Source organism: Lepus europaeus, chromosome 6 (genome assembly GCF_033115175.1).
Source record: "Lepus europaeus isolate LE1 chromosome 6, mLepTim1.pri, whole genome shotgun sequence".
In the NCBI taxonomy this organism is placed as follows: domain Eukaryota; kingdom Metazoa; phylum Chordata; class Mammalia; order Lagomorpha; family Leporidae; genus Lepus; species Lepus europaeus.
The window spans coordinates 88,382,150-88,407,655 of record NC_084832.1 but is presented as its reverse complement, the minus strand read 5'-3'; the positions used below and the strand labels follow the sequence as shown (position 1 = coordinate 88,407,655).

Here is a 25,506-nt window from a genome sequence, read left to right as displayed (position 1 = left end):
TTAACAACTATTTACACAGTACTGAAATAGTATTAGGTATTATATGTCATCTAGAGACGATTCAAAATCCTACAGGAAGGGTCGCCACTGTGGTGTATCGGGTAAAGCTGCTGCCTGCAGTGCCGGCATCCCATATGCACGCTGGTTCAAGTCCCAGCTGTTCCACTTCTGATCCAGCTCTCTGCTATGGCCTGGGAAAGCAGTAGAAGATGACCCAAGTCCTTGGGCCCTTGCATTCATGTGGGAGACCCAGAAGAAGCTCCTGGTTCCTGGCTTCGGATCAGCACAGCTCTGGCCATTGCAGCCAATTGGGGCGTGAACCAACGGATGGAAGACCTCTCTCTCTTTTTGCCTCTCCTTCTCTCTCTGTGTAACTCTTTCAAATAAATAAATCTTAAAAACAAAACAAAAAGCTTTTCTGCACATATTGCCCCATTTTATATAAGGGAATTTGGTATCTTAGAAGTTTCAACCAATCCCCTAAAGCTAAGAGGAATGACAGACACTACTTCGGTCTTCCCTATTAAAGAGGTTGATATATTTACTCCTCAATCCTGGGACAGGTGATCTACAGGGTTCCTCCCACCTACCCCACAATATGTAAACACCATAAAACAAATTTATTTGGCTCATATACCTCTCCCCAGTACAAAAAACTAATGTCTGTATTAAAAGAAAGTTTACCTGCACTGCAAACCCAACTGTAACCCACCATACCCTGATTACTGATTACACAAATTCATATTAACCAAGGCCCAGTTATATCTTAATACATAACCTAACCTAGTAGGAACACCTGTTTTTAACAAGCACCTGCTGCAGGGTGGTGACAGGACGGCTCCAAGGTACCAGTCTGAGACTACAAGAACTAGACCTGAGTCCTCAACCCATCAGCAAGTTCAAAGGCTTGGAACAAGTCACTTGACCTCTGTCATTTTGTGTTTGGTGAATGAATGAAATAACTCCTGTGGAAATATGTGGACTCCATAAGCAGACAACTATACAGTAGGCAGTGCTAACAGTATATGATGCTCCAACACAAAATAATGCATGTGTATGGTTCAGTACAGACTGGAGAATTGGGTCAACAAACACTGCATGCGCCAACTACACACAAAGTACACTGCTAGGTTTTCAGCAAACAGAAGGATTATAAGAAAGAGACTGTGCCTATGAAAACCTTCATGGCGAAGGCAACAGCAGGCAGTATAAAGTACGTTCTGGAAAGGGACACACAGCAAAGATGCCAGCACACGCCCACATGGGGGCCCTCACTTCATCATCACTGTTGGCTCTATGGTCCAATGTCATGATAATTTCAGTAACTGCTTTTTTTTTTTTAATTTTTTTCTTAATGAAAGGGACAGACATTAAGTGGAAGCTTCTTGAAGGTCACTAGTTTTTCCTGTAATTCTATTTGGGAACTACAGAACTGCATTTCTCACAGTTCTAGAGACTGGATCAGTAGACAGCATGGTAGGGTTCTGGTGAGGACCCTCTCCCAGGTGCAGACAGCCCTCCCTTTGTGTCCTCATGGTGAAGAGAACAGAGCCAGGAAGCTCTCAGGGGTCCTTTTTACTAGGGCACTAATCCCCTTCACAAGGGCTCCACCGTGATGACTGATCACCTCTCAGCACCATCACACTGAGAGTCAGGATCTAAGCAGGAATCCTAGGGGAACACAACATTCAATCCATAGCAATGGCCCTGTAGAATTTTCTAGATCAAGTTCCAAACTACTTATCACTCCAAGTCCTGTAAAATCTAATCTAAGCTCCACGTCTGTCCACTGTTAGTTTTCATTAGTTCCATACTCAAATATTTTAGTCTAATCACACTAATCTGTCCTTTGTACCCTAATCAATTCCTGTGTTATTTAGTTCAAGATAGGACATTTATTTCTAGTGAGATATTTATGATAGTTGATTATTCGTGATGTTTTAAAGTATCTTGTGAATACTCAAACAATTTGGATTAAGAACAAAATGTAAACTAATACTCCAATTCACTAGATGTGTGTTTGCTCACATGTGTGTTTGTGAGGAATCTAATATCCTCTCCAAACCTCAAGCACGAAGGAAGAGTCTAATGTCTACACTGTAAGGGCCAGGTGCCCTAATTTGTCTGACCTTCCTTTTGGCCACTCCTATTCATCCTTCAAGACCCAGTTTAAATGTTACCACCCGACATCCCTGCATTTGTGCAGTCCTCCACCATGGTGAATTTCACATTGCACTGAATTATGTATAAGTATAGATTTCTCCTGCCAGAATTGGACCTATGAGTTTCAGTGTTATACACTTGCCACAGTGCTAGACACACAATTGAGACAAACAGTTGTGAAATAAATGGATACAGGGAATCAATTAACACAGGAACACAATAATCAAACTCTACTACTGAGTTGGAATCAATTAGGTTCTTCTCATCAAACCATATACAGATTAGCAACATAGTTTTTATGTGGTTCTACGTTCTTATAAGACATTAGAATCCTTTGTTTTCCCAAAGAAGTTATCATTCACCTCTGACCTCTTATATCTACACTCAAAGTAAACTTGAAGACAAAACAACACTATATAAATGAAAAAAGAAAGTCCCAAAATGCAAACACACATTTACATGGATTTTTACTACATTTGCATATTAACCTACATTATACAAGTGACTCTTATTTTCCCCAAATCTCTGATTTTACCTTTCTTCATAGAATATCCATCTTTTCAAGGTTTGTCTCACATTTGGCAACAGATCTCCACATTTAGTTGATGGAGCTTTACACAACTTCACAAATGCTAGTGTCTCAAGTGGTGGAATCCCTAACATTTCCTTCCTTCCCCGCACAATGAGAGTGAGGTAATTTGGTCACTCCTCATTCCCCCTGCCACAGCCAGGGTGATAACTGCAAGCCCAGTGGCAAACATGAGATTCTGGCCCCAGAGGAGCCAGCCCCGCCCCTCCCTCTCCCCTTAGCCTGCAGGAGGTTCAGACCAAAGGGAAATAATCACTGCCCAGGGAGCTCTCTTCCCAGCGCCACACAGAAGAGGCACGAATGAACACTGTATGAACACTGTGTGAACATCCGTATAAACACTGTGTGTGCACTGAGAATTTCACACGCAAGGCACAGAGGCCTGCAAAGAAGACTGAAAAATCCATCCGAGAATTCTGGAGACCCATCTGGATGCTGGGTGCCTGCCTCAGGTTCTTCATCTTACCCATGAAGAGAGTGAGGCCCTGGTGCCCAGCTGGTAGCAGAGACAGTGACAGCTCCACCACGCTCTGGCCACTGCACTCTCTCTCCTGCAACCCCAGCCATGTGCCCCTCAGGCCACACAGAGCAGGAACAAGAGACAGGAAGCACAGTGCTGCTTCCCTCACCTACAGTCCTAAACACAGTACCACACAGTGGAGATAACAGCCAGGACCACACGTACACACCGGGGGAAAGGTAGACATAAATCACAACTTGCAATTCATTCCTATCCAAAGAGTGCTCGTTGGTACTAGCTCTTTGTAAGAGCCACTGTTGGGTGCTATATTTAAAAGAAAAATGGGAGGGGCAGGTGTTTGATGCCATCACTGAAATGTCACTCAGGACACCCACATGCCCTGTTGGAGAGTGCCTGATCCAGGTCCCTGCCATTCTGCTTCTGAACCAGCTTCTTGCTTGGGTGCACCCTGGGAGGCAGCAGGTAATGGCTTAAGTATTTGCCATTAGGTCCATGTAGGAGACCCAGATAGAGTTCCTGGCTACCAGCATCAGCCTGCCCCAACCCTAGCTATTGTGGGCATTTGGAGAATGAAAATGAAAATAAATAATATTTTTTTAAAATGGGGCTGGCATTCATCATAGTGGCCAAACTGCTGCTTGGGAGGCCCACATCCTATATCAGAAGTGCCCAAGGTCAAGGCTCAGCTCCACTTCTGATTCCAGCTTCCTGCTAATGCACACCTTCGGAGGCAGCAGATGATGGCTGAAAAAATTGGATCCCTGACACCCACATGGGAGACCTGAATTGAGGCGCCGGCTCCTTGTTTTGTCTCCCTACTCCCTTCCAGTAGCTGTGGGCATCTGGGGGAGTGAACCAGCAGATAGGGAGCACTCCCACCTCTCAGACTCTCTGCCTCTCTAAATATAAATAAGCCAGCATAAAAGGAAATCACAGTCCATACCTGATAATGAGAGACTAGAAAGATACAAAAATTGGACCGTCCCACAAATTACACTATGACTTCTATAACTGTGGAAATATAAACTCAGAATTCCCTGGGGCCCAGAAGAAAAGATAAGAAATGCTAACTAGACCGACTAAGGCTACACACAGTCAGGGGTGTGATGAGGCCTTGCAGAAGAAGTATTTTCACTGAATCCTAAGCGACAAGTGGCTTCCTCAGGTGGAGAGAGGTAATCCAGAAAGAGGGATTAACTTGACCACATGCACAAACCAAGAGCAAATAGATGGACTCAGGTTACATGGGAGAGAAGCATGAGACATTACATTAGCAGCACAGATCCACAGTGCCAGCGGAACACAGGAATTATCCTTCACAGGCAAGGATCGGAAGGGATCTTGCTAGAGAAATGGCCCCACATCTGAGTTTTGAAGGTAACTCCCCGACGGGTGTGGAGAGTGGAGAGGAGATGGGAGAAGCTGGCGCAGGGAAGCAGACGAAGATGTTTCCACAAGGAAGCACATCACCCAGGAACACGCCCCTCTTTTCTGTAGGCCGAGGGACGCTCTTTGCAAGGGAAGGCATGCATTTCCCAGCATCCAAGGAGGAAGAGCCACACCACACTCCCTCGCCTTCCCCCGGCTTTTCTATGACCGTGTATGGGATGGTCAGCCAGCCGTGTGGCATTGTGGAGCACAAGGAGACACTCACGCCTGACCACACATTCTGTGTGTGCTCAAAAAGCCTTGAGCAAGGCAGTCTGGCTTCCCAGAAGACGCGCGAGATGGTGTTCTCCAACTTCCTACCTCCTGGCCACCACTTCCTGCAGCCCCGTCACTGTCACTGGCTGTCACTGGTTGGCATTCAGTGTGCCTTTCCCTCACTCTAGGCACTGTGCCAAGGATGCAGGCTTGCGGAAGCCACTAAGACCATCCAGACAGGGAAAGGTGGCTCAGCCCAGGCAACAATGCCACAGGCAACTTTGCTGAGCACAAAACGAGATGTGCCCTCCTTGTCACCCAACGAGCCACACAAGACCCTGAATCAGTCTGGTAGCTTCCTCTGGCCGATGGAAGGACACTGCAGAGGGGCTTGGGGGTGATCCTGGGGGTGGGAACAAGTACTACGGCTTCTACCTGGGCTTGCTCATTCATGTAAACATTTTTACTTCCTGCATGTTTTATAAAACAATAAAACATATATGAGCTAAACTTATATATATATAAATAACTTAATGTGCATATGTTGAGAAACACACTCAAAAAAAGTTTGGGGGGGAGGGTAATGTTAAGGATTATAGACCGCTGCAATAAATTATAATCCCTTCCAGCCACCAAAGCTGAGAACTTCAGTTCTACACACAGAAAAGCATTTTACTAAGTTGGATTAAATCCATATACCGAAAAGTGAAAAAAGCAATTTGTGACAAAAGGAAAATATCATCTCCTAGTCCTTAAGCCTAAAAGTTCCCTTCATTTGTATCTGATGTGTCATTCTTTGCAGTTAAAAGTGTGGGCCAAAGTCATTTAGGAACTAAAGAACTTTGCCTAAACCAAGAGCTGTAATCACAAAGCCAAACTTAAAAACATATTTTAAAGTAATTTATTCTCTAAAGGATATTTTACCAAGGCAGAAAACTCACAATCTGTGCCATTAAAAATGGTATGTTAGGGGCCGGCATTGTGGTGTAGTAGGTTAACCGGCAGCCAGCTATGCCAGCCTCCCCTATGAGCACCAGTTAGAGTCCCAGCTGCTCCACTTCCAATCAAGTTCCCTGCTAATACCCCTAGGAAGACAAGTCCTGGCTGTGCCACCATTTAGGAAGTGAACCAGTAGATGGAAGATCTCTCTCTCTCTCTCTCGCTCCTCTCCCCTGTTCTGTAACTCTTTCAATAAATAAATGCTTTTTAAAAAAATGGTGTTGTATTCAAATTACACAAGCCATGATATATGGTCATCTGGAGTTTTTGAGTAAAATTTTAATACCACATATAGCATCCTTACAGCACATATACATCCTTACATCCTTACATCCTTGCACATATACTCGTGCATGTGTGTGTGTGTGTGTCTGTAGGATTTTCACTATAGATAGGAAAGAAACATACCTAGAAAACATTTCATTTTTACTTTCATTTCTGTGGACTTAGGACTCCAAAAATTTTTTGATTCTGAGGTTCTTTTAATTTTTAACTTTAGGCAATCTCTAATCAAAGCTGTCATATTTCTGATAACATAAATTAAATTCTCATTTGACCACCAATAATTGTAATGAAAAACTAAGGGGTAATTTCACTAACGCTTTTTAAAAAAAAAATTTTTCTTTATTTATTTGCAAGTTAGAGTTACAGAGAGAGAAGGAGAGGCAGAGAGAGAGGTCTTCCATCCGCTGGTTTACTCCCTAATTGACTGCAATGGCCGGAGCTAAGCCAATCCGAAGCCAGGAGCCAAGAGCTTCTTCCGGGCCTCCCACATGGGTGCAGGAGCCCAAAGACTTGAGCCATCTTCCACTGCCTTCCCAGGCCATAGTAGAGAGCTGGATCAGAAGTGGAGAAGCCAGGACTGGAACTGGCAATGCAGGTGGCAGCTTTACCCACTATACCACAGCACTGGCCCCTCACTATAGCTTTTGATGCTGACAATCCAAGGAAGTATACAGTAAGTAATAATCTATTATTCATACTCACACCTCTAGCAAGAATGTATTAAGTCCCACCTGTGTGCCACACACACAGTGTTTCAGATGCCATGCTAACAAGGATGTGAGGTCGGGCGCCTCCCCATAGCGCAGGAGCAGGGACCTGTCTCAGTCATAGCTCAGCCAGGCCCCTCAGCATACACAGTGCCTGGCACCTGGAAGCATAATCAATACTTCAGCACTGCCTGCCCCGAGGACCTCACACCTAGTGAAGATGGGAAAAACCAAATTCACAGCACTTTCAAAAGATTACAATGCTCTTAATATTCTTATTCACATGCAAGAATATCTAACAATAATTTCCACCTCCCTGCATAATGAAAATCTTATGTTGTTCAGAGAAAGGGTTTAGACTTACTGCAGGGCCTATTTCTAGTTTTAATGACAATGCTTAGCAAAGCTTGGAAGATCATTTCAATTCATTGCAAAAATAACTCCCATTCAATACAAGAAGATGGGATTTTTCACACTTGTGAATTTTTATTTACTTGATAATGAGGACGGTTTGGCATATAAATAAAGCATGTTCCGAGCAATCTTGGCCTAGTGAAGATGCTCAGCTGATCATCCATTAATAACAATGAAGTGGCTTTCCTCAAAAAGGAGAAACTTAAGCTCGCCTTCCAAACGCACTCAGCTTCTCTGCTGCTCTTTGGAACACAGAGAAAATGCAGCTGAAATCCAACACAGCTTGGCCAAGTCTCTCCCAGTACTTACTGATCCATACAGCTCCCCCTTCTCGTTCATCCCGAGGTAGAGTCCACTGTCCACGCCTCGAATGCTGACCAGGCCCACTGCTATACTGATAAATTCCAGGATGCCTGTAGGACAAAAGGTAGAATACAGAAAGCAACTTAGAGCATGGGTGTTATCATCAGAGTCTCAGCATCCCTGGCGACTTTGGCCATGACACTGAACCCAGCTCCCAACTGTGAGAACCTCACAGGGGGTTAACCAAGTGTCTTCTCTCTTAAAACCACTGCCTACCAGAACAGATTGGCCAACTCATTTCTGTTTTATCATAGTCATACAAAAATCCTTCTTAACATGGCTTACATAGCAAACAAAACATTTTGAAAAATTTAAAAGATAGTACCAGAAAGGGCCTTTAGCATGCAGTTAAGATGCCCCACATCCCACATCAGAATGCCTGCGTTCAAGCTCAGCTCTGGCTCCTGGCCCCAGCTTCCCACCCACACAGACTCTGGGAAACAGCCATGATGCCTCAAGTAACTGGGTTCCTGCCACCCATGTGGGAGACCTGGATGGAGTTCCCGCCTGGCCTGCTGTAGGCATCTGGGGAGTGAACCTGCAGATGGGAGCTCTGGCCACATGTGTTTCTGTGTGTCTTTGTCAAATGGGAGATCTCTGTCTGTTTTGTCTCTTTCTCGCTCCACTTCTCAGACAAAAAAAAAAAAAAAAAACATTTTTAAGCTTGTATCTACATAGATATGCTAAGAAGTGATAGGAGACAAGCCAATGCATTTATTCTAATTCATCTAAAACAGAATTTTAAGAGCAAAACAATCCACTTCCACTTTGTAAACGACATATTAAGAATTTGTGTATACATCTCTTCACCTTACACTTTCCAGCCTCCAGAATTGAGAGAATCAAATCGCCAAAGAAAAATTAAAATACTCATTTTGGAACAAATATCATAAAGATAAAAGTCTATTAAGAAAATGCTCTTATATCTCTCAGAATAAGCGTATGAGGTGCTAACTAAAGCTTTGATTGGTTTAAGCAGATAATTATTCAGCTGTCTATTCTATAAATTCATTGTACCCCATCTGGAAAACCACACAGAGCCCAAGTACTTCTGCTCAAAGTATTGATTTTTGCTGTGCTTATCTGAACCTCAAAGAGCGAAGCAATTCAGATAATACAATATTCTGCAGGGGAAAACGCGCGCTCTGAAAACGCTGCTGCTTTGCAGAAGGTATGGAACACTACCTGCGTTCCAAAGTCACACCAACAGATGAGCTGCTTTTCTTACGTGCGTTCCCCTTGCTTACTTCACTAAGAATAACAACACCTAAGCTGGGCATAAATCCAGACTTCTATGGCCACAAAGCAGCAGCTTCAATTTCTCTAACTACATTGCTGTTTTAAAGATGATTATCCCACAATATATTGAGGACACTGCTAATATTACTTTTGCTCAGCCCTGTTCTCATGTTTGTTAATAAATTAAAGTGCTATGCTCTGTGCAGCCCCTCTGTGCATGCATACCAGCTATGGAGTTCTTGCTTTAAAAATATCTTCAAATAGTGAAAAATTTACTGACTTTTAAGTGTTTAGAAAAAAAGCTAAGGGCAACACTGTGCTGCAGTCAGTCTCATGCGACTAATAAAAAAGCACTTACATGGATTTTTAAACAATTAATTTTGCAGCTCTCACAAAGTAGACTATGCTGCAACCAAAAGACTATATGAACTACATAAATCGAATAAAGCAAAGGATTAGCTCTGGAAGAAATGCTGTTCCAAGGTGATGCAAAAAGAGAAGAGCCCTTGCTTCTAAAGGGACATCCCTAATTGTTTTATAAGTACAAAATGTAACACATTTATCTCATGCTTACTGTTTACAGAGTACCTATCTGGACATACAATATATCTTGTTTTAATAGAATATGAAATAGTATATAGAAGAAAATATAAAGAAGAACTACAAATTACATTTGGCACCTGATAATCTATGATTCTAACATGGAAATACCCCTGAAACAAGCCAGCTTTGGATTAGCCTTCTGTCCTTCACAGAGCCAACAGGAGGAGACATGGAGCAATATTTCCACCAGATTCAGCTCCCTGAAGGTGCACTCTCCTTCTGATGTATCCATTTTGTTTCACTGCGCCATTTCTATGTTTCAAGGTCATCAAAACGTGGCATCTTATTACAGTCAGGAATCACACGTACCTCAACCTTGTCTTGGCTACCTGAAAGCACACCAGTCACAATGTAGGTCACCGTCATCCTGAAATTAGCATAGGGAGCTAATCCACATCCAATTTTCACAAGGAAATGAACTATAGGATGCATTTTGCCCCCTTTGAGGTCTGAACAATTTCATTTACCGGGTCAATGAGGGATAGTTTAAATCACAAAACTAAAAGGTACTTGTGTCCTCCAAGAGGGCATGTGTGATAGTCTGGTTTTCCTGAAAATGAGGCAGCTCTGAGAACTAATAACAAGAATTTGCAGCTCCAGCAAAGCACAGGGTGTACGTGATTTCTCAAAACCATTTGGCTGTTCTACACATCAACGATAATAATAACAACAATGACCACGGGAAGAACTGAAATACTTGTGCATTCACTCCTTGCCAAATGAGACGCCTTTTCTCATTTGATCCTCAGCTCAACCCTGGGCATGAGGGTGTTTCAACCCCCACCATCACCACCACCACCACCACCACCACCACCACCACCACCACCACCATGTACAAGCGGGGAAACTGAGATTTCAAGACGTTGAACCTGCCCTCAAGCAACTGGACCCTCCTGTCTATTTCCTTGACTATCATCCACAACTTCGAGCTGGTTTTACCTTTTTTTCGCTGACCTGTGACTTCTGTGAGATTCTCATAGCCAAGTTCTGCAGTCCCTATTCTTATATAACGTGTAACTGACAGCAGTAAGATGTGCATCTTGGTTCTTTTTCTGACACTGACACGGCAGCTGTAACTCACATGCATTCCTTCCCCTACTCTCTCAACAAGCTATTCTTGAGGGACTTTTCTACCCCAAGCCCACACATAAAAATGAATAAACAACAGCCTAGGCCCTACACCCTCAAATTGCTCACCATCTACAGTAGACTCCCTCTTATCCACAGGACATAAGTTCCACAGATGCCTGAAACCACAGATAGCACCAAACCTACATACATATACTATGCAGTTACACACACACACACACACACAGACACCTATCATAAAGTTTAATTTGTAGGTTAGGCAACAATAAGAGATAAACAATAACTCAGGAAAAGATGGAACAATTACAACAATATACTATAATAAAAACTATTTAAAACTTACAAATTGTTTACTTCTGGAATTTTCCACGTAGTATTTTTAGACCACAGTTGACTGAGTAATTGCAACCTCTGAAAGTGAAACCTCCAGAAAGGGGAAGACTACTGGAAGGGAGGAAGGACAAACGAACAGACTGACTCAGTGACAATGTGGTGACATCCAGCCAGGGCTGGCGGTTTGCTCAGGTTTGGGAAGGCAAGTCAGGGGATGCTTCCCGTAAACGAGAAGCAAGTCTCAGAGGAGCCATCCCGGCGAGAGGAATGATCAGGACCCTAGGTGGAAAAGATTTCATCACCTCAAACCACCACGCATATTTCTGCAGCTCCTTGAACACAGACATCTCCAGAGATGAGCCCAGCTTCTTAGGAGGTCACCACGGTGACCCAAGGGCAAAGAGAACCCCGCATGTATGAGTCATAGCCATTCTCCCACACCTGAACGGCCCTGATGCACTGAGGTCAGGGAGACCTGGCAACCTGGCCACGGGATCCCACCCCAACCAGCCCAGCATCCTTATCATAAATTCCTGGTACCACCTGTCCACAACGAACCCTAGAACCTCAGCCAGGTTAATCAAGCTCTCTCTAGGCCGCAGCTGGTGCCAAACGAATGCTTCCAACTGCTCTCCCACAAGTACAACTGCCCACATGCCTCATGTTATCTACTTACACAGGTGGGCAGCCCAGGAGAAGGCTTCTGTGTAAAGACAATGCATGTCTAGTGGTCAAGGAGAGGAAGGGGAAAATGCGGTAGACAGGGAGAACCGGAGAAGGGAAGGGGGCCATGCCTAATGTTAACAATGGTTCTAACAGGTGTTGCGTGGCAGCCTCTTAGGCACCCACAACCTACACAGCCTCAGCCCAGAGCGGCCAGGGTAACAGGTGATGATGGAGTGACATGAAAAGCCCAGGGCTGTGACAAGTGTCATTTCTCAATTCTCTTCCACAACAGCCACTAGCTCAGATGAGAAGGGGCTCAATGGGCCCCATGGGGTCTGACGTGGTTCAAGATTCCCAGGCCATGGCAACTACTTCAGAAAAATGACCTCGTCGACCTTGGTCCTTGCCCCAGCCCTCACCATCCCAAAACTGCTGAGGCTTCCACCAGCTCGGCTCAAATGGACAATTCCCCTGCAGCCCACCTAGGCGGGCACCACTGGGTGGCAGGAACCAGGCCGATCCGACTACGACTACGGGGGAAGTGGGAGGAGCACAGAAGTTCCTCCCCCGCCCCTTGACCCCACCTAGGCAAGCCCTCTAACCAGAGAGCCCAACACTTAACAGAGCTGCCCTCTTAGCTCAGAGGACACAAACTTCTGCAGAAGGCGCAGCGAGCCATGCATGACCCGCGACTGTTGAAAATGCAGAGGTAAGCAACCTTCCGCAGAGCTTCCGGCACCGCCTCCTGGGGGGCAACTCGGGGATCCACCCAACTTGAACAAACCTCCGAGATCACTTACGAATGACGACTTGAATGGAGATAGAACCCACCAAATTTTAAGTGCAAAACCCTCGAAATAAGTTTTGTAACCTCCTTTTATTGAAAAAAAAAATCCTACTGCAGTATTTATTTCTCCCCTCCGCCGCCTGACTGCCTTCGAGTGGGCAGCCCCTGGTGGGGTGCTCATCTGGGGTCAGAGCCCCTGCCAGCTATAGTGCATCAACTCCAGTGCTCACTTTCTCATTACTCCACATGACCATTTTTCCCAACTGATTTTTCCACTTGCTTTTCTTTCCCCCTACCTAGCAAGGATGCAGTGCTGTAAAAGTGGGGAAAAAATTATATATATATATATATACACACACACATATATATTACAGGAGCATCCATGAGATGCAACGTCTCGCTCCACCAGCCAGAAGCACAATTCCCAGTCCTTTCCCCTCCGCTCCACCAACATCTCCACACGCCTCCCCCTACCCCACCCCGACGCCCCACCAAAAGGAAAGACAAAGGACTCCCTCAAGGTCCCACCTAAGTTGTCAGGGCCGCAGCTCCCGCGGGAGGCTCGGCCGGCCGCCCCGCCCCCACGTCGCCTGCACTGCCTCTGCTGTGTCACCGCCACGCTCGCCAGCAGCTGCAGTCACCTGCGGCTGCACGGGGACGACCCTCAGCATCTCTGCTTCGGCCATTCCATTTCAGGTCGAACAGGCACCTTCGGTCTCAACCGAGGGGTGGTACACCCACCCGGCCCCACCCCCCACCCGCAGCTCCCCCTTTCCCCGGGAATCGGAAGAGACAAGGAAGGTGAAGACCCAGTCCCCCGCGGGCAGCCGGGGAGAGCAGCGGGGAGCCGCGACGGGCGGAGGGAGGAGGCCCGAAGGTGAGGCAGGCGGCGAGCGCGAGCGCCAGGTGTTGCGCGCTGCCGCAGCCCCGCGCCCCCTCCCGCAGCCGGCCCGCTCCTCCGCCCTCGGCGTGCGCGCGCCGCGCGGTCCTAGCGCCGCCGCAGCCCCTGAGGGCGGGGCTGGGAGGGCGCGGGTAGGAGGCTCCCGGCACACGCGCACCGAGCTGCAGAGGGTTGCTAATATTGGGGACCTGCCGCAGCGGGGAGCAGCGGGAGACCGCGGCACTGCTGACACCCCCGGGGCCCGCTTCTCACTGCAGCCGGATGAAAGATTTAAATAACCCTCCTTCCCCACCCCACTGCGCACAGCCACCCACTCAGCTGCATCCCAGCGAGGGTGAGTGGCACCGCGGAGCGCCAGGCGCGCCCTTCCCCCACGGCCGGCCGGCTCGCGGCTCTTCGTCCCCAATCCCCAGCCTGGGCAGGGGCTTCCTCTCCCTTGCCCACCCCGCGCTGCCTTCCCCTTCCTCACATACACACACTACGAAGCTCGGCGAGCCAAAGTAGACATGTCACTTCTTGGTGACACCTTTCTCCTCCAACCTCTAGCTCCAGGAGGGGAGAGGTCTTGCTTTTTTTGTTTGTTTGTTTGATGGTATCTACTCAGCCCCTGTGCCTGCAGTCCTTGTCCACCGACCCCAGAACGAGTCCCTCACCCTCCAGCACCCCCCACACACAGACCCGTGCATTCCGTCTCGCCCGGGTGGCAGAGTTGCTGAATTTCTGATGACTCGGTTGCGCGTGGTAGCTAATGTCCTACCCTAAAGGTGACTGCATCAAAAAAAAAATCAAGCCCGGGGCGGGTGAGGGTGGATGATGGGGTGCTGTGAGGAAGCCCGACCGCAACATCCCACAATGTCTCCACGCCGGGGTCCAGTTGTGCTGCGCCCGGGGTTCCGACCCCCACAATTCACACAATGAGGCTGGCGCTAGCCCATCGCCCCTGGAGCTGGGCGCGCACCCTGGGAGCTCCCGGACGCGAGGCGGGGTCCGCGGGAAAGCTGGTCCGCAGGCCGCCGCTCTGCTCTCCAAAAGCGGTTAACAATAGCACGCCGCCCCCTCCGCCCGCCTCCGCGGCCCTTTGTCCCCCCCCCACCCCCTCCCCGGCGGCTCCGGCCTTGCGCGCTCGGGGTCCCCGACCCACCTCCCCGGCCCGCGGAGCCCGTGGACCTCCGAAAGCAGGCTGTGCGCTCCAGAAAACCGGGGGAGGGGCCCGGGACGGGACGCGGAGCTCTGGGGTCCGACCTCCAGCCCGCGCTCGGTCCCCGCCACCGGCTCTCCTGCCGCGTCGCGCGCCTCTCCAGCCGTTCCCACCACGCGAAACCACCACGCTGCCCCGGGCGGCGGCTGTCAGCCCCGCCAGACCCACACTCACACACAAAGAGAAAGCGAAGGGACTAAACGGGGTGGGGTGGGAGGGACGAAAACTCAGGATTCCCCCAGCGCGGCCAGAAGTGTGTCTCCCCCAGCCCGTCGCCCCCGATTCGGCAGTAGGTCCCCGCCAGCACCTAAGGGCGCACGGGAGCCGGGCGGAAAGGGAGCCGCAACCCGAGCGCGTTTAGGACCGCGCGGAGCCGGCCGAGCGACCGCCGCGAGCGCCGCGGGGCCCGGGAGGCCGAGCCAGCACCTGCCGGCCGCGAGCGCGGGAGGGCCGGGGCTCCGGGCCGCGAGGCGCGCCCAGGCCGGCCGCCCACGCCGCTCGCCCGCGGCCGGCCGAGCGTCGACGCCCCGCGGGTGGCCGCTGCGGACCCGGACACCCGTCGCTCTCCCACCCACGGCGGCCCACCGCCTGTTGTGCTGGTATTGAACGCTGGGCACGGCAGCCGCAGAGCCCTTAAAGCGGCCAGACCGGAGCACTTTTGGTAAAAGTTTAAGTCTTCCCTGGCAACCATCAGGAGCCACGTTGACTCCGGGGGCGGTGGGGGAGCCGTTCTGTCCCAGCTGAATAATGGCACCAGCGAAGAGCCACAACTGTTTTTGCCTTAAGCTTTGGGTTCCAGCCCCGGTCGGGAGCCTTAGGAAGAAAATGCCGGGCCTCGTGTTACCTGGGACTGTGCCCACCCCAGGCCTGCCTCACCCGCAGCCCCCACGAAGCTAACCGTGCAGTTAGGTTGTGTTCCAACATCTGGCACGAAAGCGTGAGGAAGAAAAGCCACCGCAGGACCTTGCTTTTTTACGACCTGGTTTAAGTGTTGTCAGGTGGGTTCACTCACAAGTTAACTCCTTCCAACAGTCTGGTTGCCCAAAGTGGCTTTTTTTTTTTTTTTAGTGGAAGTGTCCCAGCTTCCCCCCCCCACACCCCAGCCCCCGCCGACCCCCGACCAGGATTGTCCGTGGGCTCCGCGCGGCCGGGCTAGGGGCGCCCCGTCCAGCACGTGCGTGCAGGCATCCCAGTGGGCAGGGTCACCGGCGCTCGCTCGATCGCTCGCTGAGTCACAAATACCCTCCTCGGAAAACCAAGTCCTCGGAACGCCCTTTAAAATGAGCTCGCGGCTTTTGCACGCGCACGCACGCACACACTCACGCCGGAGAGCCGCCCAGGAAAACCCACAGCGGGCTGCACGCTGTGCAGAGGGAAAGGCAGAGGTTGCGACTCGGTAGCCGGAGGGACGGCCGCCCCCGCTGGGCGCGCTCTGCCCCAGCCCCTGCCGCTCCCCTACTCTCAGGACTAGAGTCTTCCTCCCCACAGAACAATCAGTTGGCAATCTTCGCCTACGGGAGCTTTCAGACCCTCACGGGGAGGGGGGGGGGGATAAACAATACGCTTAATTTACAATTCAAGCAGGATACTTACTAGAGGGAAAAAAGGCAAGAGGGAAGCAACCTCAATTTGCGCACAAGATACCCACCTACTGCCTTCAGGAAACTCAATGCATTTTTAAGTTCTTAGTAGTTAATGATTAAAGCTTTAAACTCGTGGAATCCCTCCATTCAAAAGAAACTTCCTACACCCGACCTTCCCGTGTGTCGGATGCAAAAAAACTGAGGACTTGTGTTATATTCATAAATCATGCCCCCCCCCCTTTAAAAAAAAAAAAGGCCTTTCGGTGTAGACTTGCACCAGTGCCAGCAGCAGATCTGCAATTCCGGAGGCTTTTTTTTTTTTTCTGAGCTGGCAAGACACAGATAGAAAGACAGGGGGTGGGGGTGGGGTGGGGGTGGAGAGCCCTGCCCGCACCCCCCCCCCCCCGCCACCACCTCCTCGATAGTTAACAATCCGAACCTGTCACCGCGTGGACACGAAAGGGTTAACGGTATACCTACCAAATCGGCTGTGGTCTTTCCTGGTTCCCTGGATAGTACCGTTGGGGAAGATTTCTAAGTGAAATCCAGTCCTGCAGTATAGCTGCCTCCGCCTGAGAATCCCCTTCAAATGATCCAAGTCCGTGACTGCGGGTCCCCTGGGGAGCCCCCCTGCTTCGGACTGCCCCAGGTGGTCACTTAACAGAACCGGGCTGTCCACCGGCAACACGGGCACATTCCCAAACGGTACCGCATCCTGCACACCGAAATAGTTCCCAACTTCACCTAAGGGAGCCATCGGAGGACTGGGCTCTCGGAGCACAAGAATAAACAATAATGACGGTGCCAACCCAGGAGATATTAGGCGAGGTATATTCCGACTCCCCTCCCCTGACTGCAGTTGCACAGAGAGGAGGGAAGGAAAAAAAAAAGGTTCTTTTCTTCAATCCATTAAATGCATAAATAAAAGTAATCTGCTGTTTCACTGGCACAGGTTCAAGGTCAAACCACTGAGAGTCTAAGAAACCACCACTTCATACTCACACACTGACATATTGATAAACATTTCTAGGTATCTCTACGGATAGATCCCCAGCTCTCAGCAGGCAGGAAGGTCTTCATCCCATGCGACCGTAATAAGGAAAAAAAATCCGTAGTTTCTCCATTTGCTTGGAGATCAGAATGACCATAGCAACTTAAATGCCTAGGCGTTATTATAGGGATTTTTAAGATGCATGGGCTACGTCAGAATTTACGGATCCTGACTCCAGGAAGGCATGCGCTGTTTTTACTCTCTAACCGACTGCAGACATCAGCAGGAATCCTTCAAGGGGGCAAAAAAAAAAAATCTCGTCGGCGGCGGCGACCAATCTCCCCTCCCGGTCCCCCCTCCAAAATAATAATAATAATAAAAATACAGCAAAAAGAAGGAAAAACTTTAGGCGTCCAACGCTAGTATCCAGAATGCTCCGGCAGCTCGGCAGAGGTCCATTGGCTTTAGCCCGGGTGGCGAGCGGCGAGCGAGGAGAGCCGCGTCCGGGAGCTCGCGTGCCGCCCTGGCTGTCGCGAACAGGTGTTGCCGCGCCGGCCCGCGGAGCGTTGTAGCCGGGCGGAGCGCTCCTCCTGCGCAGCCCCCGCCGGCGCGCAGAGTGGCGCAGGCAGCGGCATTGGGCTGGGTTTAAGGTAGCGCCGCGGCCGCCCGGGGCCTCCCCGCGGTCCTAGCGCCCGCCCGGCCGCCCGCGCCCGCGCTCTGCGGCAGGCCCAGCGCGGCGCGCCGGACCGCGCGCGGGACCCGCCGGGCTGACCGGCCGCGGCACCCGGGCTCTAGCGAGAAAAGTCTGTGACAGATGCGCTAGGCAGGAAGAAGGGGACCTGGAGTCTCCTGGAGGCTCAGAATCCCGCAGCAGGGGCAGGGGCGGGGAGGGGGTGGGGGTGGTTTGGGGAGGTTGGACACCGGGCACCTAACATCCAGCTCGCTGCCTATCGATGGAGCTTCGGAGTGAAATTGGGCAACTAGTTTTCACGTGGACTCTGCAGCCTCGCATGGCATTACCAAATGTAACTTAGTTGGGAGAGTTGGAGGGGAGGGCTGTTGGTTGGTGAGCTTGAGTGGATAGGCAGTTTTTGCCTTCTTTTGCCAGACACAGAAGCGCGAACGCTATTGCAGGTAAGACGGCCGCCTGTGAGCAGTCTCGCTCGCTCACTGACACGCACACACACGCACGCACACGCCGATGCAGCCACCGTCTCGGTTTCATTCGCAGCGTCCACCGGGCCGGGGCTGCGTGATGGTCCCGCCCCGCCCCCCGGGTCCCCCAGGCCGCCGCGCAGTCGGCCGGGGGGCGCCAGAGAACCGCCTAGGTGCCCGAGTTCGACTCGCGCCACAGACCCGCGCGCGCGTCTTCAGGGAGTCTGGGTGGAGAACGCTCGCCAGTGGGTTCCCTCTGCCCCCCCCCCCCCAACACCGCTCTCTGGGACCGCCCGGGGCCTCCCGAGCCCCGCGTCGGCTCGAGGAAGCGAAAGGCGCGTTCCGATGTCTGCTTCCACGTCCCGAAGCCCGCCGCGGAACCAGGAGAGCCTAGCGCGCGAGACGGGTCGCGGGGCGCCCGGGGCTGCGGCCGCTCCTTCCCGCTCTGCCTCGCGGGGCCGCACGTGGAAGCCGGAGCTCCAGTCCCAGGCTCAGGTTTCTGCTCTTGGCCGGCAGCCTTCGCGCCCAGCCGGAGGCAGGGACAAAGAAACCTGCCGCCGGGACCGCCCAGGGGCCCTACCGGGGCGAGTCGTGCCACGAGCCCGGCGTTGGTGGGGGGCTCTGCGCCGGGGGCAAGGCGCCCGCGTCCCGATCCCCGCGCGGCTGCCCCCGACACACACACGCACGCACACGGGCCCCGCAGCCCACCCGCCGGCCCCTCTCTCGCCCCCCCCCCCCCCCTTCGCTCCTCTTTGTTCACATTGTCTTAGCCACGGCCCGACTCTCGGGTCAAGATGGTGAAAGTTGCCCAGACTTGAGCGCAGCTCCAGACTGCGGGGCGCGAGTGCGAAGCCAAGTCGGAAGCCCCGAGACCCGGACCCCTGCGCTGGGAAAGCAAATCAAAGCCCTTTTTAGGCGGCCCAAGTCGAATCCGCCTTGAAGTCGGCTAAAGGCTGGAGGTGAAAGACCGGGGGGCTGGCCCTACTCCGGACGCAGGGTTTTCGCCGGAAGATGAAAGGGAGAGCAATGAATTTGCAGATTTCGAGAGAGCGGGGAGCGCCGGCGGCCTGCGGAGACCGTCCCCTGCCCCCCGGGGACGGAAGGCGTGCCCCTGCCGCGCGGCTGGCTGGCCCTCCCCCGACCCCTCCCACGCCCCTCCGCCGCAGCCCGGGTTCCCTCGGCGTCCCCGGGCCGGCTCGGCGCGCCCTGCTCCCGAGGCTTCCGAAGCCCGGGAGCGGTCCCCTCGGCGGCGGCGGCAGGGAGCGGGCGGTCGCGTTAACTGCCCGGCGGCAGATACAAGAAGCTGGGGAGGAAGTGTCATTTCTCATAAACCGCCGAGCAGCTCGCATTAATCACAGCGCAGCCGGCTGCGCTGGGATAAGCAGGGGGCGTTCCTGGAGCACGCGGGTGCAAGGCGCCCGGGTCGGTTACAAAAGGAAGAAAAATAGCACACACGGATGGAAGACGAGCGAGAGAGGAGATGGAGACTGGGGGACGCTGGGGAGGGACAGCGACGAGCAGCACGTGGGCATTTTCACTGGGGACGGCACTGGACCGTTTCCACCAGCTGTCTCCAACCACATTCTTTCGATCTGAATTTAGACATCATCCAATGAGCAGAGACCATTTCCGCTTCCGAATCCTGCGGCGTCGCGACTGTCGCTTTAAAAAGCGATGCAGCAGAGGGGGACGGGGAGAAGTCGCTGATGGAGCACTTTTCCTGCTTGGGCGTCTCTTTTTCCACTGCGGTTGGCTTAGTCTACCATTTCCCCCCTGCATCCCGAGCTCCGGCTGCCAGGAGCCATCGCCACTTGGGTGCCCCCTGGCCTGGCTGCTTCAGCTTGGCCATATCCTCGTGACAGCGGCAGAAGCGACGTCCTTGCTTGGGCCGCTGACCGCATCACATTTCTCCCGCACTCAGCCCGCCGCCGGGGCCGACGTCCTCAAGGTTCCTTCCCTGCTCTGCCGTGACCGTGAACGACCCTGGGCCAGGCATCTGGGTGTGTTTCCCAAGTAGTCTTCAGTTATGCCAAGCCCCCGGGGCTGGGGCCCTAGCTTGCTGGAGACACGTGGTGTCATTGACTTAACAACACCTGCCTGGGAAGACTGTTGTTAGGGATCAAAGGAAACTTGCACAAAAAAGAGGCCGCGCACGTGAGATGCTCAGGACGCTGTCGCCATCTTTACACTTTTCCCTGTGTAGCACCTCCCCTTGGATTCCTGTCCACGGGTTGTTCAGCCAGACTCTCTTCTACTACCTCTTCTCAAAAATGTTTCAATCCGTCTTGTTTTCCCTTCTTCCCCTCGCCTGTGTTTGCTGGCCCATTGGCTGCTGACGATTTAGTACCTAGGCACAGGTGGGAGAAGTCCAGAGGGTTTATAAAGAAGTAGGCGCGCTGGGATGGGAGGCAGCCGACCTGCAACATGGCGTCCAGCCCTCTGCCCACGCCCTGCGTGACTGTGCATCCCTTCCTCGTGGACCCAGCCAGTTGCTGTGAAGATTGGTTTGAGATCTGTGTAGAATATGCGTATGCCTAAGTGCCCTCTCAGCTGTAAGACCCCCTGCAAACTCGGGGGGTGGCCGTTTGATGGGGTGCCCTGTTCCTGGTTCTCATTCTCCTCCATCTGTTTCCCTGGACCCCAAGTGCAAGTCAGCCCGGAATCCCTTCATTCCCCTGCAGTGTAGCTGGGGTTCTCCCCTTCCATCTGCATTTCCTCCACTGTCCCCCAGGCCAGCGCACTGCCCTCTAGCCTATCCAAGGGCTTCTTGGAGGCGCCCTGAGGAGCCAGCCTTAGGGCTTGGTTTGGGAAGCCAGTGTCTGCTCCCACACTGAGCCCTTGGGCTGGGTTTGCGTTTCCTTGGTGAGGGGACAGCACCCGTGCAGGCAGCAGCTGTTGAGTGCTTGCTGTGTTTCAGGCACACTGCTAAGGGCTTTTGTGCTTCATCTTTCTGGTTCTCAAAACTGCTTGGCGAGGTGAGAACGGTTTCATCCCATTTTACAGATGGACAAGCTGTAACGACAGAGATGCAGTTACCATGCCTATTGCCACAGTGCTAATAAGCTGGTAGAGCCCCTTCACAGGCTGCAGGCCTCCTCCCTGGGCAATCCTGCCCTTTATTATAACAGGCAGAGATTTTTAAAATGTAAATAGCATGTTTCTACAAGCTAACTATACAGAAATAAATGATGAGTATGTATTCTTGTGGGTATATTCACAGTTATATAAGTGTTTATAATAAGTGCTTATATAAGTTATATAAGTGTTTATAAGCAATCAATTAAAAAACAATGAAGGAAAAGACCCCAGATATAATAAGAAAAAAAGAAAAGAGAGAGAAGATCCCTAGGAATGGAATTAACAAGAAAATGTGAAAGGTCTAGGTGAAGAAATATTTTAAAATTTCCCTAGGGATACAAGGATTTGAGCAAATTGAAAGGCATATAATGTTCCTAGAGTAGTAGTATGATATAAAGTGTTCATATTAGCATATAACTAAAAGATAAAGAATAATACAGAATAGAAATTACAGAAGTAGACACAAATACATATTGAAGTTTACAATATGGTAATCAATTAATGAGAAAAAATAAGCTTGAGTAGAGTTTTCAAACAACTGAATAGACAAATGGAGAAAAATAAGTAGTATTTATTGTTCACACCTTACATGAGATTAAAATCCAAGCATATAATAAATAAGGCTATAATGAGTACTGAAAGAAACAAAGAAAGAATTCCTGTATAATCTGAGTTGTGACGGCCTTTCTAATTGAATGGCATAATCCAAATACCTTAAAGAGAGTATCAATAAATGCACATACAAATCGTCTTTGAGCTGCACAGGAAGAAACTAGAAATTCAAAAGATAGATGAAGACATTGGGGGGGAAAGTTCATCTCATATCAAGATAAAGGACTAAGTGTTCTACTATATGTAAGAACTCCTACAAATCAGTAAGGAAAATACAGCTTCTGGTGTCTGGGTATCACTTCATCCACACAAGAAAAAAAGCTGAAAAAACTGAAAAGCAAGAACTCAGATTTACCAGCGAATCAAAATCACAGGACAAATTGCTGCCCTGAGAACTGGGAAGACAGGCAGACACCCAGACTCAGAGACAGGTGTAGAGGCCACAGATGGAGTCGGCATAAGGAGGGACATTGAAGCAAAATTGCTGGAGACTCATTGTGGACAAGCTTGAGAGTTACGAGGGTGCCCATTCTCATAGATACACACATACACACACACACACACACCCAGACTTCCAGGATCCTATCGGATTCTCACTGTGAAAATCACAGAAAATTCTGCTTCTCCCAGCAGGAGGAGGAAAGTAATCACTTTGAAATAGACCCAGGGCCTTTATTGTCCTGCCCACAAGGAGCCTGAGCAAGCTGGGGGAGGGAACCCCCCTCCCAACTCTAGCCCTCAGTGTGGGGAAAGGAAGTGCCCAGCCAGGCTCTACTCACCATTACAGAGAACACCATCCTTCCACACCTTAGCACCTCATCAGTAGGGCTCCTGGACAACAAGGATTAGAGCAGTAGAAATGCAAGATTCAGACCCTATTTCAGGAGTCTCCAGGGAACCCCAACACAACAAGGAAGACAAACAAGGACACCAGAGGAAATTTTAGCCTCTGACACCTATAGCTACAGCAAGCCGTAAACACAGCCTAACTCCCAGCCAGATAAACATGGACTCTCACACTAAAGAGTTCTCTACCTTAGTAAATTTTTCCAGTATAGAATGTCCAGCTTTCAACAAAAAATGACAGTTTGAAAAGGCAAAAATCACAGTCTGAAGAGACCAAGCAAACAAGGGCCACATTCAAACAGGAATTTTGGAATTATCACTCCAAACACTTGCGATAACTATGCTTCATGTGTTAAAGCCTCTAATGGAAAGAGTGGGCAACCTCTAAGAATAGGGTAATGTATGCAGAGAGATGAAAACTAAAGGGAATAATCTAAAAGAAATAATAGCAATCCAAACCACTGCAACATCCATAAAGAAGGCCCTGGGTGAATTTGTAGTTTTGACACAGCCTAGGAAAGAGTCAATGAGTTTGAAGATTTGCCAATGTAAATTTCTCAAACTGAAATGCAAAGAGTAATTTTAAAAAAAATTTAAAAATGGATCAGCAGATCAAAAAACTATGGAACAATTACAAAATATGTAGCAAATGTAGAATGGGTGTACCAGAAGGAGAGATAAGAAAGAAAGGAAACAGAAGAAAATTAGAATAATGGTTGACAATTTCCCAACATTAATGAGAGACTCCAACACACTAATCTAGGAAGCTCAGAAAATATTAAGCAGGACAAATACCAAAACCCTACACCTACCATGTCATATTCAAACTGTAGACAATCAAAGACAAAAAGAAAATCTTGAAAGAAGCCAAGTGGGTAGAGGAAGGGGAACCCTTACCTAAGAAGGAACAAGGGTGAGAATTACATCAGACTTCTCTTTCAGAACCCATTCAAGCAGGGAGAGAGTGGAATGAAATATTTAAAGTATTGAAAGAAAAAAGAAATATGAACAACAGAGTACCCCATTTATAGAAAAGAAAATAGAGATGGTTCTTAAAGATTAGTCAATGCCCAACTCCATTCATAATAAAATAAACCCAAGATATAGTCATGCTCTTATACCATTTTAACCTATAAACTTCACAATATTAAAAAGTGATATAAAACATTGTATGTTAGAATTTGAGGAATCTGGGGGCTGGTGCTTTAGCACAGCGGGTTAACACCCTGGCCTGAAGCACCAGCATCCCATCCAGGCTGCTCCAGCTCTCTGCTATGGCCTGGGATGACAGTAGAAGATGGCCCAAGTCCTTGGGTCCCTGCACCCGCATGGGAGACCCAGAAGAACTCCTGGCTCCTGGCTTCGGATTGGCATAGCTCCAGCCATTGTGACAAACTGAGGAGTAAACCATCGGATGGAAGACATCTCCCTCCCTCCCTCCTTCTCTCTCTCTCTCTCTCTCTACCTCTCCTCTCTCTGTGTAACTCTGACTTTCAAGTGAATAAATAAATCTTTAAAAAAAAAAGAATTTGAGGAATCAGGCACTCACACATTACTAGTGGAGATTAATTGATATGGCTTTATGAAAGGTACTTTGGTTATATCTGGTAAAAGCCCAAATACATAGACTTGCAGACTCAACAATCTTCCATCTAGAAATTTATTTTGTTTATTGTGCATACATGTAGAAACTCAAATGTGCAGAAAATTCTATGCTGTGGCAAAAGATTGAAAACAGCCTGTGTGACAATCAAGAATGACCACTTAAATGCATTATAGGGAATCCATAAAATAGAATCTATGCATCTGTTTAAAAAAAGGAAGATATTTTGAATCTGATATGTACTAATCTCCAAAGAACACTGTTAAGGAAAAACTAAAATCCAGAATAGTACATACAGTATGCCATCATTTATGTCCAATGGGGAAACGTTTCATATTTATATATAGAAGTAATATATGTACAAAAAGCAAATACATTGGCATCGGTTGCCTTTGGGAAAAAAAATTGTATACCTGGGGTTAAAGAGTTGGAGGGAGAATTTTCACTCTATACACTTTCTTGAATATGTTGCTTACTTACAAAAAACAGCTTAATTCTTTTAATAATTATACATTTCTGTTTGAAAAGCACAGAAGGACAGTGCCTGATGCAAAAATCTTGTGAGCAGAGCACCTGCGGAAATTAGGGACCACTCCCCCCACCCACACCCCTCAGTGTGTGAATTGATCCCTAAAAATGTGAAACTTTACACTCATCAGGCTTGTGGGAAGCTTGGCAGGATTCTGCTACTCCCGTCTTTGCCACTGTAACTCTTACCCTTCCTTAGCTGTGTCCAGCTTTTATCCTGTCCGTTTTACCTTCCTGCCTCTTCCTATTTCTCCTGTCACAATATGTGGCCCACAAAGCCCTGGGATCCTTTTCCCTTTGTAGTTGTCCCAGTGCTGCATCCCGCTGTTACCAATGCCCTGTCTCCCAGCTTCCTGGTGTGCTGCCCCTCCTTTATTCACCTTTTATTTCCATTTCTTTTCACCCTTCTCGGGTCACTGCAGCCTAACTCATTTTAGCTTTTCTTTTCCTGCCAACGCCCATGCTGCCATGGAGCTTATGTTCTGTGGAGAGAAACACACAACAAACAAGTAAACAAACTAATTCTAGACAGTAGTGAATACCACAAGACAAAGTAGAGTCCTGTGGAAGCAACTAGAAGCTTTGCTTTCCAGCGCTTACCAAGAAAATTACACTTAAACGGAGGCTTGAAGACAGAAAGATGCTGGCC

General features: G+C 49.6%; 1 protein-coding gene across 1 annotated transcript in view; it reads right to left on the bottom strand.

Moving 5' to 3' along the window:
* FGF9 (fibroblast growth factor 9) overlaps positions 1-17,227 on the bottom strand; it is a 36,534-nt gene extending 19,307 nt beyond the window's left edge. Inside the window, exons 1-2 of the mRNA XM_062195407.1 lie at positions 16,525-17,227; positions 7,592-7,695 (exon numbers count right to left, since the gene is read on the bottom strand). Of these exons, the coding sequence (XP_062051391.1) occupies positions 7,592-7,695; positions 16,525-16,801 (381 nt within the window). The 5' untranslated portion in view covers positions 16,802-17,227. The remainder of the gene's footprint in view (positions 1-7,591; positions 7,696-16,524) is intronic.
* Positions 17,228-25,506: the final 8,279 nt, after the last annotated feature.